At 33.6% G+C, this 17,410-nt stretch overlaps 2 protein-coding genes across 2 annotated transcripts; one reads left to right on the top strand and one right to left on the bottom strand.

Moving 5' to 3' along the window:
* Positions 1,061–5,116, top strand: LOC109326272 (uncharacterized protein At1g04910-like). Its single transcript, XM_019558975.1, has 12 exons — positions 1,061–1,537; positions 1,934–2,008; positions 2,355–2,454; positions 2,538–2,605; positions 2,925–3,013; positions 3,106–3,286; positions 3,400–3,528; positions 3,634–3,767; positions 3,852–4,065; positions 4,224–4,408; positions 4,517–4,612; positions 4,933–5,116. Exons 1-12 carry the CDS (start codon positions 1,388–1,390, stop codon positions 5,066–5,068), a joined length of 1,557 nt encoding a protein of 518 aa, XP_019414520.1. The 5' UTR covers positions 1,061–1,387; the 3' UTR covers positions 5,069–5,116.
* On the bottom strand, positions 5,816–9,775 carry LOC109327188 (serine--tRNA ligase, chloroplastic/mitochondrial). Its single transcript, XM_019560257.1, has 10 exons — positions 9,491–9,775; positions 9,247–9,395; positions 8,616–8,709; positions 8,378–8,526; positions 8,196–8,288; positions 7,648–7,827; positions 6,977–7,143; positions 6,632–6,766; positions 6,448–6,541; positions 5,816–6,193 (listed from the first exon to the last, which is right to left on the bottom strand). The coding sequence occupies exons 1-10, from the start codon at positions 9,699–9,701 to the stop codon at positions 5,921–5,923; spliced, it is 1,545 nt and encodes a 514-aa protein (XP_019415802.1). The 5' UTR covers positions 9,702–9,775; the 3' UTR covers positions 5,816–5,920.

Raw genomic sequence — 17,410 nt, 5'->3', positions numbered from 1 at the left:
TTGTAAAATTTAGTTGAATGTGATAATTTTAGTAAAGTGTTTAGTTTTACTAAAATTATCATATTCAACTAAAAAATTTACAATTTTAATTTAACAATATTATTTTTATACACTAAAAATCATAAAACAAACTCCTAAAACAATAAATAACATATCCGTGTAAAGGGAAAATAAAAAATCACCATATTCCATCCAATCTTGTGTATGAGGTACACGACTAGGAAGTCGTGCATGCCATACACGACTTCTCTTCAGGAGAGAGAGTCTGTAAGAAAATCGTGGTTGTGGTCCACGACATTAGTGAGAAATCGCAATTCTCATCCACGACTTTGCTGAAATCGTGGATGTCATTCACGAGATCCACAAAATTACCTATTCCCATAATTAATTCAAAAGGTACTCCAAACATAAGATAATATAGTCAAACTACACTATTCATATAAATTTTTTAACTTCAATCAGTTTCGAAGCAGTTCAATTGATATTTGACCGATTTAACTTGTAGTGCGATAGGTATACAGCCAAATGAGTTAATTAATCATGATGGAGAATGAGTCTTACAAATATCCCACTTGATGAGTCCACTGGTTTTTAGAATGTTTGTTGCTTATTTTTAAATTTAAAATTGCATACATTATTTTTTCCGTGAGATCCTCATATTAAATCCCTATTCATAAGTCAAATTCGGAAGGGTGAAAATATGTTAACATATGTTGTTTATATTCATCAGAATGAGCTTCATACCTCTTCAAATAATATCTATTTTTCTCAAATATCTTTCCAAACCTTATTATAAATAAACTTATTCAATTTGATTTTGGTGTAATATTTATGTATAGTTAATGTTAAGATTAAGCTAGTCATTACTTATGTATAAAATCATACATTGTTAGACATACATTATTATTTTCTTCATTTTGTATGCTGATTTGGTATAATATTTTGAAAATTATCTATGTAAAACCTTGGCAAAAACTCTGGAAAAGGGGTCCCACACAAAATCTTGAAACCGTGCCAATTACGAGGAGATAAAGATTGACTGAAATTCGTTACAGAAAAGGGATAACAGAGGAATATAAGATTGAACGAGTCACTCCAAAAACCGACCACAACAACAAAGTGCACTAGGCACGACGTTGAGAAAGTGCCAAAACCAAACACCAAACACCACCGCTTTTATATTCACAACCCTTCCAACGTGACACCAATTCCCACGTCCTAGGTTCACATACATGACAAGTACAACAAACACATAACAAGTACAAGTTTGTTTGCATTCGAAGAGATTAAGATTATGGTCCAATTCTTCATTCTCTAGTACCCACTTTTATGTTTCATGTTTTTACGTGTTTGGCATCGAAAAAGATTCCAACTTTGTTAAGAAACAATGCAGAAACGTAAAACGGTTCCATTGGGTATTTTGAGAAGGTTTATGGCTGCAACCATGTGTTCAATATGTATTACGTCTTTGTTCTTAGTCCATGTTCATGTTTTTCCTCCCCACAATGGTCATAAGTTCAATGACAAGTTCCTCACGGTTTGTATTATTCCTCTCTTCACATTCAAAATCTTTTTTTTAATTGTTTCTGGGAAATTCGGTAACTACATTTGTTGAGTAACGAAATCCATTTTTTGTTTCCTTTAAAACAACAAAAAAATCCATTTTTTTAATTTATTCATTCGGTTTTTTTCATTTATGCGGACAAAATTAGCCTATTTTAAGGCTACTTTTTAAAACCAATGAATTTCAGTGATTTGTTGACTTGAGGAAAGCATCTAAACAAAGATAGTAGTAAGTGTGGTCGTTTGTCCACTCTGATTTATGTTTTTTTTTTCTATATTGGAATTTGTTTTTAGAAATTTTGGCATCTCGGTTAATATTTAATAGTGATCAAGATTCCATTTTTGAACGGTCGATTTCAAAATTTGACAGTTTCATGATGCCCAAAGCTGGATCAGAGAGCTGGCTCCACCCCGTTATTCCAATGTTCCATTTTTTCCTCCCAAGGTTTGTTTTTCTAGTCAATGCTACCAGGAGTTCAGGATTACCTTATAACTGATTCATTGATCTGATCTTTTTTGTTGCTGAGAATGTGATTGATTTTCCTGTTACTCATGCATTTCTTTTGATTTTACTGACTTATAATGTTTGTTAATCTCATCAACAACATTAACATATACAAAAAAGTCTTTTCCTGCTAGGTATTGTTTATTAATCTCATGTAGTGGTATATTCATATGACATAATGTAATGGTTTTATTTAGTTTTAATGCTTGTCAGATATGCAGGTATACTTTGAATTATGCTAAGCTATTATGAGCCTTTCTTGTTTTCACTCCTTTAGTTTTGACAGTTGAAAGATTCAATTGGAGATTCAGATTATGAGAAACTGTGGAAACCTCTATCAAATAATGGCTTTCTGCCCTGTACAAAGCCTAGTTCTAATTACACAGGTAAGAGAGTTAAACTTATGGTGAAAATTTGTAAGTATCAAATTTTATTTTGGTACTTAATTATAGTATTGAAATTTATTCAGCTCCTGTGGAGTCAAGAGGTTACCTTTCAGTTCATACAAATGGTGGGCTCAATCAAATGCGTACTGGGGTTTGATTTCTCTCCCTTAAGTTGCTCATATATGAAACTTGTTACTTTTAATTTCAGCTTATTCCATGTTGAATTTTTGACCTGCTTCTTTGATTATTCTTAGTTACTATTTTAGAAAGATCTGCAGTTTGAGTATAGTTGCTGTGTAGTTATACACCACATGTTACATCAAGACAGAACATAAAAGTGGCCTAAAATAAGGCTTAATGATAAAATAATCTAGAGTTTAGATAAGATCATGGACTATTACGTTTGTTCATTTTGGATGTTTTTTAGTTTTGAATTGCTAGAAGCTGAAAACTTGCTTCCTTCACTGCAGATATGTGATATGGTAGCTATAGCTCGAATCATAAAGGCCACTCTTGTAATTCCAGACCTTGACAAAAGCTCATTCTGGCAAGATACTAGGTAACCTTTTGAATCATGTTTCTGCAGATAGTTCTATCTCTTTTTTTGGATTTTACGAATTTACATTTTATGGTCTTTTGATTGATTCGCAGCAATTTCTCTGATATCTTTGATGAAGAGTGGTTTATCAGTTCTCTTGCTAATGATGTAAAAATCATTAAGAAGCTTCCCAAAACTCGGACTAAACCAACCAGAATTGTCAAACAATTTAAAAGCTGGTCTGGTATGGTTTACTATGAGAATGAGATAGCTTCCATGTGGGATCATTTTAAAGTATGTAGTCTTGTTGAAATCTGTTAGTATATATGATTCTATGTTATTATTCATTTATGTACCTTAAGTACTAACATATTGCGTAACCATCTCATTTTTTATAACCTCGTAAGGTTATCCGAGCTTCCAAAGCTGATTCACGGTTAGCAAATAACAATCTACCTCCAGATATTCAGAAGCTTCGCTGTCGAGCCTGCTATGAAGCTCTTCGTTTCTCTCCTTGCATTGAACAAATGGGAAAAGTATATAAATAGATGTTACTCTTTTGCTTCTTTGCTTGCTATGTCCTATTCTGTGAATTACTCTTGTAGTACATCTAAAAAATAATACTTTTTTGGTCTTTGTAGATGTTAGTAGAGAGGATGAGGTTATTTGGTCCTTATATTGCATTGCATTTACGTTACGAGAAGGATATGCTTGCATTTAGTGGTTGCACACATGATTTATCTAAAGCTGAAGCTGAAGAACTGAAGATTATCAGGTATAAATGCTTCAAAATGATTAGTTGAAACTCCTTTTTTGATACTTGATGTATGAAAGTTACTATGATGTACCAACTTTGTAGAAAAGGAACCAATTATTGGAAAAGAAAGGATATTGATCCCTTAGAGGAGAGGTCCAAAGGGTTTTGTCCCCTAACTCCAAAGGAAGTTGGAATTTTTCTTAAAGCTCTTGGATACCCATCAAAGACTCCGATATACATTGCAGCTGGGGAGATATATGGCGGTGAGTCTCATATGACCGAACTGCGATCCCGCTATCCGTTGCTTCTGAGCAAGGTTAGGAATTTCAATACTCTGTTGCTGTATGTTTGACAAACCACTTTTTGAACTGATTTTGCATTAAGTCTTAATTATGAGTAAAAAATCTCTAAATTAGCATACATCAAGCATTGATATCATTGTTGAATAACCCTATCTAATGTGATCAATTTCAGGAAAAGTTGGCATCAGTTGAGGAACTTGGACCCTTTACTAATCATGCATCTCAAATGGCTGCTCTTGACTATATTGTATCAATTGAAAGTGATGTATTTGTACATTCTTACCCTGGCAACATGGCAAGGGCTGTCGAAGGTCATCGCCGTTTTCTCGGGCGAGGAAGAACAATATCTCCAGACAGGTAAGGCTGCATTTTTTTCTTGAGTTGATAAAGCTTCATTTATCTTCTAACCTTTTCCAATTCATCCATTACAAACCTGTTCTGTTTGTCTTCACTTCTTTTAATCAGGAAAGCACTTGTTCGTCTGTTTGATAAGCTTGCAAATGGAACAATGACTGAAGGGAAAACTCTATCAAACAAAGTTATTGATCTCCACAAAAAACGGTATTTGATTTGAGAAGCATTAATGTATATGTTAATTAATTTTATGGTTATTAGATATGTATGCAAATATGTTTATGGTTATTTCAGTTGGATAACTTTAAGCCTACATCTCCGAGTTGGGTTTGGAAAGAGAAAAGACAGGAAATATAAGATTTCAAAGTCATTTTACGAATGTATTTTATATTAGATAGTTCTGAAGCATTCTATTTTCTTTGTTTTTTTCTGCTCCAAAACTCAACTCGCACAAATGGAGAATACGACTAATATGGTTTTACAAATGACTCTCCCATTTATTATTGGATACGTTCGTGTTTGGGCAGGCTTGGGTTGTTGAGGAAGAGAAAAGGGGCGATTTCAGGAACAAAGGGTGCAGAGAGGCTTCGTTCAGAAGAATCATTTTATGCAAATCCTTCACCTGATTGCTTTTGTCGGACAGAAGAATCAACTCCTCTATAGGAAACAATGACATTTGCATTTTCCTTTAAAGTTTAAACCAACGTTTTAGGAGTAGTAGCATAGTGTATATATCGATAAGAAAGAAAGGAAAAAACAAAATGAATGAAAAAAATCAATATACAAAATTGATGAGAATGGATCCTATGCAATATTGGATTTATTGATTCATTCAATGAATATGACATTTTGCAAAAGAGAAATAGATTATTGATTATTAAACTTATCATTCATGATATTATTTGAGAAATCGTGCATTATATCCATCATAGTATCACACTCAATTTGTGTGACATTATTGATACTCGTATAGGATGTTTTATTTACTCATAGTTCATGATTGATACCGGATAAAAACAAATCTTGTTTTTTGTTTCCAAACCTAGAATAGGACGGACATGCTAAATATTTGCATGGAATATTGTCTTGTTAGGGTTCTTTTATTTACTCATAACTCATATTGTCTTGTAGTAATAATATCTTATTTCATATTTATTTTTTTGCATGATATCGATTATAATATCATACCCAATTTTCTTATTCAACAAGTAAATGTAAGTTTAATATGAGTTATGACTATATAGGAAACTCACTCACCCTCATTATTACATATCAATGTTTAATATCAATATTGTATATGAGATTTGATATATGAAATCTATAAGATAACTTTCAATCTAATGATTGGTTTGATTAAATTTATTTTATATAAAAGGTTATTAACCATTAATATAATAACTAATCACTTGTAAAACCATCATTTAATCATTGGCTCTTTCATTCTCATAAAATTGCATTAACTCATCTATCACAACAATGTAATGCCGCAACAACATCTCCTAATGGAATCAAATGTTATGATTTTCTAGCTATAACATTAAGTCCACCCATGAAGGGTCTCAAAGGCTCAGGGATAAGGACAGATCCATCTTCTTGCTGGTAATTCTCAAGCAAACATATAATCATCCGAGGTACTGCACAAGCTGTTGCATTTAACGTGTGAACAAACTGCAGCGGAGCAAGATTACCTTTAGATTTTTTCCCACTTGGGACTTGTGCTTCTGAAGGACGGTATCGGATTCCCAATCGACGGCTCTGATAATCTGTGCAATTTGATGTGCTTGAGATCTGTCATAACATCAGATGCAATAAGTGAAGGAAAGAAGGTTGAGCAAATTATATCGAAAGCGGCATGATTTTTCAAGTGTGGTTAAGTCTTCACTAACAAGTAACAACACAAGCAGAAACTGTATTTAGATTATTTAACAATAATACCATTGAAAAAGCATTAATTAAGATATGTCACTGGAGGGTGGAACACAAAAACTGCAGTTATGTCTCTCAAAAAGGATTATAGGAGAAGGAAAGAAATGTTGCAGTACCTCACCAAACCTTTCTAAACCAGGCATCCATGCCTCCACATCAAATTTACAATAAGCAGGTGCACCTAAATCTTCAGAGGCCATATTCAAAGTTCTGTAGAAAAATATCACAATTAATACAGGAATGGAATAAGGCTAAAAGATGAAGGATGTAATAACTAATAAGTACAAAGTAGTAACTTACTTAAAATGTAATCCCAAGGATGAGAACATGTCTTCTTCAATTTTAATAAGTTCTTCATGGTAATGTTCACTCTCTTCTGGGCGGCAGAAAATAAACATTTCAACCTTGCTGAACTGGTGCACTCGATAAAGACCCCTGGTCAGAATTTATCATAATCAGAAAATTTGTGACAATAAAAATATTTATAAACTAATATTGCAATGTAGGCCAATACATGCAATAAAAATAGATTAATGGTTCAGATTCCAATTTTTTGAAAGGTTAAATGTTATTAAAGATTTAAATTGATAGCCAAATCCATAGTTAGGAACATGGAAGAAACAAATAAGGTCTATAATTAGTTACCTTGTTGCAGTACCAGCAGCACCTGCCTCAGTGCGGAAACAATGAGAAAATGCGACATATTTTAAGGGTAATATAGAGTCAGCAAGTATAGAATCCATATGAAGACCCCCAACAGGAATCTCTGCAGTGCCTATGAGACATTGGTCACTATCATCGATAGAATAAACCTGTTTGATGAAGGCATGAAACATCATAAGAAAATTTGAACTTCAACGATCGAAAGAGAAACTTGAATTAAGAAGGATACCACAACATTCAACCTTTTCCCAGTAGGTGAGTTTGGCTACATGAATCAAAAGGTACCACTATGTTCTATCAAAAACTAAATCTCCTGATATGTCATTAAGATCTAAATCTTTTCTTATGGTTTCACCAATATTCGGGAAGATTTAATGATGGTGCAATGCTTTGAAACATGAAACAAGGTTGGGACTTATTGAAATTGACATCTAACAGTTTACAGGTCTCATGCCTGGATAAATATTGATGAAGATGGAAGGACGTGTGTTCTTCTGACAGAAGGGAAACTATCTGAATCAGTCAAAATGGTTGCCAAGACATGTTGGTGTCATCAGCTATGTATATTATGTCCATGATCATGAAGCCCAAAAATAGTTTGTACAGCAGTTGGCGAGTAAATAAATAAATGCATCAGAAACACACTCACAAACCTGGGTATTTTTTCCACGAGGTTGGAATCCACATTTTTCAACGACAGAGGACCGCACAATTTCAGGCGTTGTTAATGGAGTAAAGCCTCTCTTCGTGGCTTCAGATAGCGTCCAATTTAAAAGAGCCATCTCTAACAAAACCGCTTCATTTTTAAGGTAGTAGAACTTTGACCCACTGACCTGTGAAGCAGCATGTAAGATGCATACTAGACAGAGCATAAGGCAAATGCCAATTATATTCTTGTTCTTTTTTAAATCCAAAAGTATAATGTTAACAATGAAAAATTAGGAACAAGTTGCAAAGAGTTAGAACTTAGAATGAGGTCTTCCAATTATTTCGTATAAAAGAACAGTGATAGAAGTCATGCCTGCTTAGTAGAAAATAACAAGAATACTTAGTAAATAAATTCCAACACCTAGGCCATGATCAGAACAACGTTTTACGTTTAATGTAAGACATTCTATTAACCTAAAACTCTCAAAATGACAAATAATAGCGGATAGTCAAATAGATAATGCTTTCAAGCCTTGAATTAATCATGGTGTACCTCTGCAGCTGCATCAAAATCAAAAAGATCAAGTTCCTTTCCAAGTTGGAGATGATCCTTGACAGGAAAGCTAAATTGGGGAGAGCTGCCAACCTTAAAAAGTCACGCAATACATTAATATTTGAGTATAAGAAATAGATGTGTGATATACGAGAAGAAAAAAAGGAAGGGAAATGAAATACCATCTTCCTTATGGTGGAACTATCCTCTCCTCCTATTGGAACATCTGGATGAGTCATGTTTGGAATACGCTGCGCTTCCTGTTGAAGCTCTTCATTAAGCTTCAGCAGGTCTTCTTCCAAAGCAGTAAGTCCCTCCTTTAATTTTTTTCCTGCATGTAAAACAGAACAAATATAAAGAATTTTACTTAAAAACCCAAAACAAAGTCAGTAGTGTGAAAAATTGTGCCAAATTGACCACCTTCCTCTATGAGTCTTTGACGTTCGGTTGGTTCCAACTTCCCTTTCATTTTGCTAGCTACTGCATTTCTTTCTGTACGAACCCTCTCAACTTCCTGCTATCTGTAAAAAAAAAATTAGCTAAGCCATTGAGAACAAAAGGGGTCTTCATTTTTTTCTTTTTCATCTTTGTTAATATGTATTTGAGCATAGAAAAGCATAGAAATAGCAACCTTTCATCAATAAACGATAAGACATTTTATGGATTAAACACCACATAGTTCACATTAGACATTGTTAGTTAAGCGACCACATCGATTGAGTATACGACTTACAGAATCATTTATAATGATTTATGCCTAGTTATTCTAACATGGCATCATAGCCTATCTCGATGTTGTGTCACCCACATATTTCTAATGTTACAAACTTCACATTCTAGATAGTCATTCCCCGGCATGAGGCAATGTGTTAAATACTCAAATGTTAAAGTATCAAATGAGTTGAGTATACAAGAGTCATTTATAATGGACTTGAACAACCCTCCCCTATGAGCCACATTTTGTATGAATTTACACCCAATATCATAATATATTTCAATCCATTCAAAATTGATTACGAGAATGGAGAAAAATATTGAATAGAAACATAACCTTCTGAAGATTAAACATTTTATCATAAAGGTTCAAAACAAGGTCCAAATCAGCATCAGAGTTACGGTTCCTAATGTTGGCAGCAACATCATCCTTATTATCCCTTATCCACTTGAAATCAATTGTAGCTTTCCATTGAGGTTTCCCACCTACATCACAACCCATAACCAAAGTTAGTTTCTTTTAAATCATACCCATAACTTAGAAATGAGAACAAACCTGAAAGAAGAAAAAAAGGAATGACCTTTTTCGTTTTGGGACTTGGATGTAAATGTTGAAGTGGTGAGGGAAGAAGTTTCGATAGGGGAAGAAGTTGATAGAGTTTTGATAAGGCGTGGCAATGGTGGTTTATGAAGTGGAAGGAAAACCAAACGTGGTGAAGAAGAGAAAGTGAGAATTGAAGAAAGGTTTGGAGTTTGTAACGTTGTTCCGTTCAGACAACTATGTAAACCCATACTGTTATCTCTGATGTAGAGGCTCCTCTTTTACTCTATTCTATCCTCAATTTTTGTTTCTGATGGAACCTTGTTCTTGTAAGGTGTGTGGCAATTGGCAAGTACAAATAGAAAAGATGTCAAATAAATAAATATTTCAAATTATAAATTATATAAACACTAATAACAGTAATTAAATAGGGGTACACATCTGTTGTCCCACAAGTTATGACACTGTATGTGCCATTTAACTGTGATTGGTCTAGAAAATAATTAACTATTAATTTTTTAACTTAAATAGATTTTTTCAACCAATGACAGACTAGTAGCACATACAGTGGCACAACTTGTGGGATAGCAGATGTTGTTCCATTAAATAGAGTTTTTAAAAAGTAAAATGAAATGTTTAAATATAAAAGAAGATATGAAAATTTGATATTAAAGTTTCAATTAAAAGGTTAAAAATAAAAGGACATAGAGAATGCATGTAATCGGATAACAAATTTTAACTCATACATTTCATCAAACATATAACAATCAAAACAAAATTTAGTTAAATCAATGGCTGATGTTTATTGAGGGGTGTTGCAACAATTAGGTAAGAGGTTGAAATTGAATTTTTTTGGCGATTAGGTGTTAATGGTGGTCTAGGGCAAGTGAGTGTTGTGTGGAAGATGGTGGTTGTTGGTATCAGGAATGGGCAGAAATAATAGTGTCTAACTATTTATCCCAACTGTAAAGGATGCTGTATGTGCAAAGAAAATGGGATAACTAGGGTGTGAGATAGATAGAGATTGTATTTTTATTTTTACTCTAAAATATTATAGTTACTAATCTAACTTTCTATAAAATTGATTTCTAACACAAATTGAAAGGGTATTTTTGTTCAATAATTTTAGTACATGATACTATCTAAATCGAAATAAAAACAATTTCCTTATGTTAGCAAACCCATTAAATTATATGGAATAAAATTCAAACATTTTAAGTATTTCGATGAATAATATATATATTTGATAGTATTTACCATTAATGAATAAATTTAAATAATATGATTTTTTTTTAATTTGTCCTTTTTCAAAAGAGAAGAGTTTATAAAACAAATAATTAGCATTTGAATTTAAGTCTACCTTTCATCGTGCTAATAGGCAAAAATAAAAAGCACAGAAAAATGATAAAATTATAAGTATGTTGAATGACATATGAGATGATACAATTAAATCACCAAGATTTGTCATATGGTTAAAATAAATTTTAAGTTGTAAAAAAACAATTTTAAGTCGTTATGAATAAAAAATTGGTTGAGTGACAGCTTAGTATCCTTCAAGTTTTTATTTTTTATTATTGTAAATAACAAAATAGATACTAGGGGAATTTTGTCGCACCTTTAATAATGTTTTTCCAACCGGATTAAAACCAATAAAAATGTTTTCCCCTCCCACGATAAAATTTTGGTGCACTCTAAGTAATAATCAAGAGATAATAATAGATACATTCTCACTTTTTTACTTTACACTTAAGTTTACTTTATAATCAAGATGGATAAACTCACTTTCTAACTTTATATTCAAATTTAATATAGAGAAATCTTATTGTTATAAAAGGGTTGTAAGACACTATGTGAAAATTAAAAAAATGGTCATTAATGTCTTTGTATTGTGCATCTAAGATTAGGGTAGTGTTATTTTCACCCTTAAAAACCTTTCTCACGTCTCCCTATCTAACAACTTCCCATGAAACAATTTGGATTAACCTTTGTAACTTCACTCACCATTAAACTCTCATCCCCTTACTCTTTTTAGATATTGAGCACATTTTTCTTAGTTGCATAACCCCAATCCTTACCATACGACTTTCTCTACCCTAACATGCAAAAATCCAGAAAATTTACGTGGGTAGTGTAGTTTGACTACAATATCCCACGTTTGAGGTAACTTTTGAATTAATTATGGGAATAGGGTATTTTTTTGTGGATCTCGTGTATGACATCCACGATTTCAACAAAGTCGTGGATAGGAAATGCGATTTTCCACCAATGTCGTGGACCACACCCACAATTTTCTTACACGGTGTGAGCCTTCTATAAGTCATGCACCAGGGACACGAGTTTCATGGCAATCTCGTGGACCAGGTACACGAGTTCCATGCTATTCTCGCGGACCTAGGACACAAGATCCAAATCGTGTCTTGGATCCATGATATCCAAACAGCATATAAGCATCATGTCCCGACTCAAACCACACTGAAGGAAGAAAATGTATGAAAAATATTTAGGATAATTTGTAATTGAAGAAATGTGATTATTGAAGGTAACTAAAAATTCTTTATATTTTTCAGTTCATTTATTTGTGTTAATTTTATTTAATGTTACTATATGTTTAAATGTAAATATCGAATGTTTATATTTTATTGATGTTTATATGTAGATGGAAATTATTAGAGATATTGTTAGTGATTTTAGTGATGAGGAGGACATTGAGCTATGTGATGATGATGATGATGTTCAGATTACCACTAGTGAACTGGTTAGCATAACATATGATACTTCTTCATCTTTTTTCATTATCATTGATTATCAGTCTGGACAAGATTTTCCATATAGAAGTACTCACATAAGCACTGAGTGGATAATGATCTCTTTGTTGGTATGCAATTTGAATTTGAATCAAAGGAAGCAACAATAAATGTTGTAAAACAATTTCATATTAGGAATTCTGTTGATTATCATGTGGATGAGTCTATACCAGATAGATATGTTGCAAAATGTAAATATTATGGTGTTGGGCGTGAATGGAGACTTCGGGCATCAAAAAGTGTGAAGCGTGATATTTGAGAGATTAAACAAATTAGTGGAAGATACATTTGTGTATCCACTAATATTTCTCAAGATCACACGAAATTGAACTCATCTTTCATCTCAAACTGCATTGTTCAACTAGTATCAGAAGATCCTGGTATACCAATTAAAGCATTAGTTAAAGAAGTAGTTACTCGTTTTGGTTTTACGGTGACATATAGGAAGACTTGGACTGCTAAACAAATAGCAATGTCCCAAATTTATGGTGATTGAGAGGGATCGTACAAGGAGTTACCTCGTTGGTTGAATGTTGTCCAATATTATACACAATGTACAATTGTAAGATATTCAACATCGAACCATGAAGAACATAATACTTTAATTTTTGATAGGGTATTTTGGGCTTTCAAGCCATGCATTGAAGGATTTGCTTTTTGCAAACCAATCCTTCAAGTGATTGCACATTTTTTACTGGAAAATATATTGGAACATTGCTAATAGCTAGTTCGCAAGATGGTAATAAACGTATATTTCCAGTAGCACTTGCGAATATGGAAGGAGATACCAAAGAAGCATGGGAATAATTTTTCTACAATCTTCGGACATATGTTACCCCACAACCGAATATTTGTATAATATCATATAGGGGTACAGGTTTGTTGGTGCACTTCGTACTGAGCTCCCACAATGGTGTGATGCACAATCTGTATATTGCATCTCTCATGTTGCTAGCAATTTCAACAAGGAGTTCTGAGATAATGATATTAAAAGAAAACGTCATTGAAATGAGTATGTATTGAAATTTATATGATTTATGTTAAATTGTTTGTTTATGTGATTTATGATAATAATAATAAACTTGTTGTAGGGTATGAATTGATGCGGTCTCGATTCGAGCGAATGTTTGATCTATTACGTCAAAAGAATTCGAGGGCAGCAGCTTGGCTAGATAAGATCCCAAAAGAAAAATGGACGCAATCATACGATGATAGGAGACAATACGGCCATATGACGACGAACTTGACAGAATGTGTTAATGTCGTTCTGAAAGGAACAAGAGCCTTGCCAATTAGTGCACTTGTTAGAGCAACATATCATAGACTGAACTCATGGTTTGTATACCATAGAAATGAAGCAACTAACGTGATAAGGGCAGGCCATGTTTATTGCGAAGAATTGACTAAGGTGATTAACGAAAATAACCGAAAAGCTACATGTCAGATAGTTCGAAGTTTTTCACGGGAATAAGGAGTCTATGAGGTTGAAGTTACTGGTACTGGTGGTAGTCGACACTCAAGAGTATACACAGTGAGACTAATTGAAAATTGGTGTGATTGTGGGGAATTTCAATCACTTAAATTGCCATGTTCTCATGCTATTGTTACTTGTACATCATTGAACTTAGATTATGGGCAGTTTATCTCACCAATTTATAGGTTAGAGAACTTGTAGAATGTTAATGGACATGAGTTTCAACCCATTGGAAATGAAGAATATTGACCTCCTTATTTAGGTCTAACATTCATTCCTAATCCCCTTATGCGTAGGAACTGTACCGGAAGATCAAAAACTACACTTATACACAATGAAATGAATGATTCTCAATCCCAACAAATTAAAAAATGTGGGTGGTGTAGAAGTGAATGACACAATAAGAAGAAATGTTCGTTTAGAAGTACCGTAGTCGGTCAAAGTTCAAGGCAAAACTAACTTATGTAATGTTACAATTTGTGTAATATATTGAAATTCTTATTTGTGTAACATTAACTTGTGTAATACATTCAAATTTAAAATAATTACACTCATTAAAACCTTAATAATTACGCTCATTAAAACCTAAATAACTATACTCATTAAAACCTAAATAACTACACTCATTAAACCCTAAATAATTACACACATTAATCACCTTTAAAATAATCAGTTACCAAAAAAATTATACCCATTAAAACCAAAATAAATACACATCTTAATTACATTTTTAAAATATCCGTATACCAATAAAATTTAATGAAACTCGTGGACGGCACCCACGAGATTCACTAGAATTTAAAGAAAGTCGTGGACTACATCCACGACATTGGTGCAGAATTAGGGTTTTAATGAATCTCGTGGACCAGACCCACGAGATTTGTGTAGGCTTTTGAATGCAAATCATGGACCGTGTCCACGACTTTAATGAAAATCGTGGATGACAGCCACGACTTTGGCCTAGGCTAGGGTTAAGGCTAGAAAACCATGGGCGATTAGGGTACAACTACCACGATTAGGTAGGAACTCGTGGACTCTATACACGACGCCCCCGAAGTCGTGGACCACATCCACGACTTCCAAACCCTATAAATTGGAACAATCTCCCCTTCATTCTCACACCAAATCAACATCCTTCTTCCCTTCCAAATTACTTCCATATATTTCCCGATATCTTTAGTCCAAAAAATAGAACATATTGGTCCATGTCCTATTAACCCTTCACTTCTCAACCTTTAACCATTCCCTTCAAAAAGACCATGTCTCCACCAATATATGGAATGATGGAAATGTTATGTTTTGAGCAAAATACAATTTTTGGCAATGATTACCATTTGCACCGGTGTTAGAAGTTATTTGTAACACCGCATTTGGGCACATTCTGGATATTGGTACAATCGAAATCAACAATCACCTCATTACAGCATTAGTTGAGAGATGGAGGCCAGAGACTCATACCTTCCATCTACCTATTTGCGAGTGCACTGTAACCCTTGAAGATGTCGCATACCAACTTGGGTTATCCGTTAATGGAGCTGCTATTACTGGAATTACGAGCCCAAATTGGGAAATCATTTGTCACAACTTGCTGGATGCAATTCCAACTGATAAACAGATTATGGGCCAAAGGATCCAAATGAGTTGGCTAGACTCAACCTATATCGTGCCCCCAGAAGGTGTTGATGATGTTGTTATTAAACAACATGCAAGAGCCTTCATGTTACGCATGATTGGAGGCTTCCTCATGCCAGATACATCAGGGTCACGAGTCCACTTGATGTATCTCCCATTGCTGGAGGACTTATCACAAACATACCAATATAGTTGGGGTTCGGCTGTATTGACATGTCTATATCGCGGATTATGTCGTGTGGCGCTCATTAGTCGTCAGATTGAAATTGGAGGATGCTTTCATCTGCTACAGTCGTGGGCATATGACCACATCCCAATGCTAGCTCCAAGACTACATAACGATGATTTACAAATATTCCCTTTAGTCCAAAGGTAAATCTTTTTTTCCAAATTTTTTCAAATTATAATACTTTATATTTCAAACTATTTATATCATATTAACTTCATATAACATTACATTTTAGGTGGTCGCAACATCTAATCACCACCAATATTCCTAGTAATGTAACCAACATAATGCGATCAATGTTGGATCGCTTGCGCTTTGATCAGGTAATTTCTGTAATTTGTTATTATTAATTTATTTATTATTTATTTCTAATTTTTTTTTATACTAATTCTTTTTATACATTAGTTTGTCTGGACCCCATATAGAAACATTACATATGTGGGCCCCATACTTGATGTAGTCCGAGCACGTGTACCACTCATCTGCTTTGCACTTATTGAGTGGCATGTTGTTGATCGGGTGATGAGGCAGTTTGGTCTACAACAACCCATCCCAGAAGATCCAATTAATCTGGAGAAACAAAACAAGATGGATCTACGTGGGAAAAATGACTACAATTGGCCACAAAAGCATAACCAGTGGATTCAAATTTGGAATAACCGGGAAAACTATGTGGTAAATGGTTTTCCTAATGACCACCTTTTGTATCAGTACTCGTGGTATATGCAGTGGTACTTTACAAAGGACAAGAAAATACATCTCTTCAGACAGAGCATATTCGGCCGGATCGGTAAGAATAAGAAAATTTCTATTTCTATTTTATTTTAAATTGTATTGACATATTCTAACATTCTAATTTTTTCCACTTTTTTCAGTACAATTTTATTAAAATGATTCGGGATATGTGTGCTCCTACAAATGTGTTTCCAAATCCGTTGCAGTCACTGAATGTCGTCTACCTAAACTGCAATGAGATGATAGAAGCAAACGTTCAACTACTTCCATCCGTCTTCTCCTCAAGTACTTCTCAAGCTTCTCATACACAACAGTTTCAAATGCCTATTGCACCTGAGTTTCAGCAACATTATGAGAGTCAAACTCAGATGGATACTTATCTGCAAGCATGCACTCAAACTCCTGCTCCTCAACAACAACAACAACAACACTTTGGGTTTGAAGGTTTCAGAGCAATTGGTGACTACTCCTTCTCTCACTTAGCATCTTCTTCGCAATTTCAAAGAATGTCATCAATGTTTGACACTACTTCAAATACTTCATTGTCAACATTAAACTCTCAACAATATTATCAACCGACAATGCCTTCACAACCAAATGAAGATGATGACGATGATGAAGACGAAGATGAGGAGCAGCCACAACTAGTTAGAGGGGGAAGACAATATCAATCATAACAACAACAACTAAGAGTCCAACCACCTCGAAGGAGGAAGACACCTAGATGTGGAACATCATCTCATAGATGTCATTAGGAATTTTTATTCTTCTTATGTTTTCTTTAATGTAATCATTTTCAAATTCCTAATACAATTATCAATATCATTTATATGAAATTGTCTTATTATTTCAATTTATGCATTTCCATAAAACTAACACTTTACTAAAATTATCATATTCAATTAAATTTTACAATTTTAATTTAAAGATATTATTTTTATACACTAAAAATCATAAATCTTAACTTTTTTAAAAACTCACACTATAACTAATAAAACAAACTCATAAAACAATAAATAACAATATCATATTCTTGTAAAGGGGAAATTCAAAAATCACCATATCTCATCCAATCTTATGTATGGG

The sequence above is a fragment of the Lupinus angustifolius genome, chromosome LG14, assembly GCF_001865875.1.
Source record: "Lupinus angustifolius cultivar Tanjil chromosome LG14, LupAngTanjil_v1.0, whole genome shotgun sequence".
NCBI classification, from domain to species: Eukaryota; Viridiplantae; Streptophyta; class Magnoliopsida; order Fabales; family Fabaceae; genus Lupinus; species Lupinus angustifolius.
The sequence above is the reverse complement of the archived record's forward strand: the minus strand, read 5'-3'. Positions and strand labels throughout refer to the sequence as shown.

What these genes read in the sequence shown, in the direction of transcription:
- LOC109327188 (XM_019560257.1), bottom strand. Translation starts at nt 9,701, where the DNA reads ATGGGTTTACATAGTTGTCTGAACGGAACAACGTTACAAACTCCAAAC. An exon ending in AAATGTTTAATCTTCAGAAG is followed by an intron (nt 8,710 to 9,246) that starts GTTATGTTTCTA and finishes TACAGATAGCAG; the next exon opens with GAAGTTGAGAGGGTTCGTAC. An exon ending in GTTCCACCATAAGGAAGATG is followed by an intron (nt 8,289 to 8,377) that starts GTATTTCATTTC and finishes TGACTTTTTAAG; the next exon opens with GTTGGCAGCTCTCCCCAATT.
- LOC109326272 (XM_019558975.1), top strand. Translation starts at nt 1,388, where the DNA reads ATGCAGAAACGTAAAACGGTTCCATTGGGTATTTTGAGAAGGTTTATG. An exon ending in TCAATCAAATGCGTACTGGG is followed by an intron (nt 2,606 to 2,924) that starts GTTTGATTTCTC and finishes CCTTCACTGCAG; the next exon opens with ATATGTGATATGGTAGCTAT. An exon ending in GAAGAACTGAAGATTATCAG is followed by an intron (nt 3,768 to 3,851) that starts GTATAAATGCTT and finishes CCAACTTTGTAG; the next exon opens with AAAAGGAACCAATTATTGGA.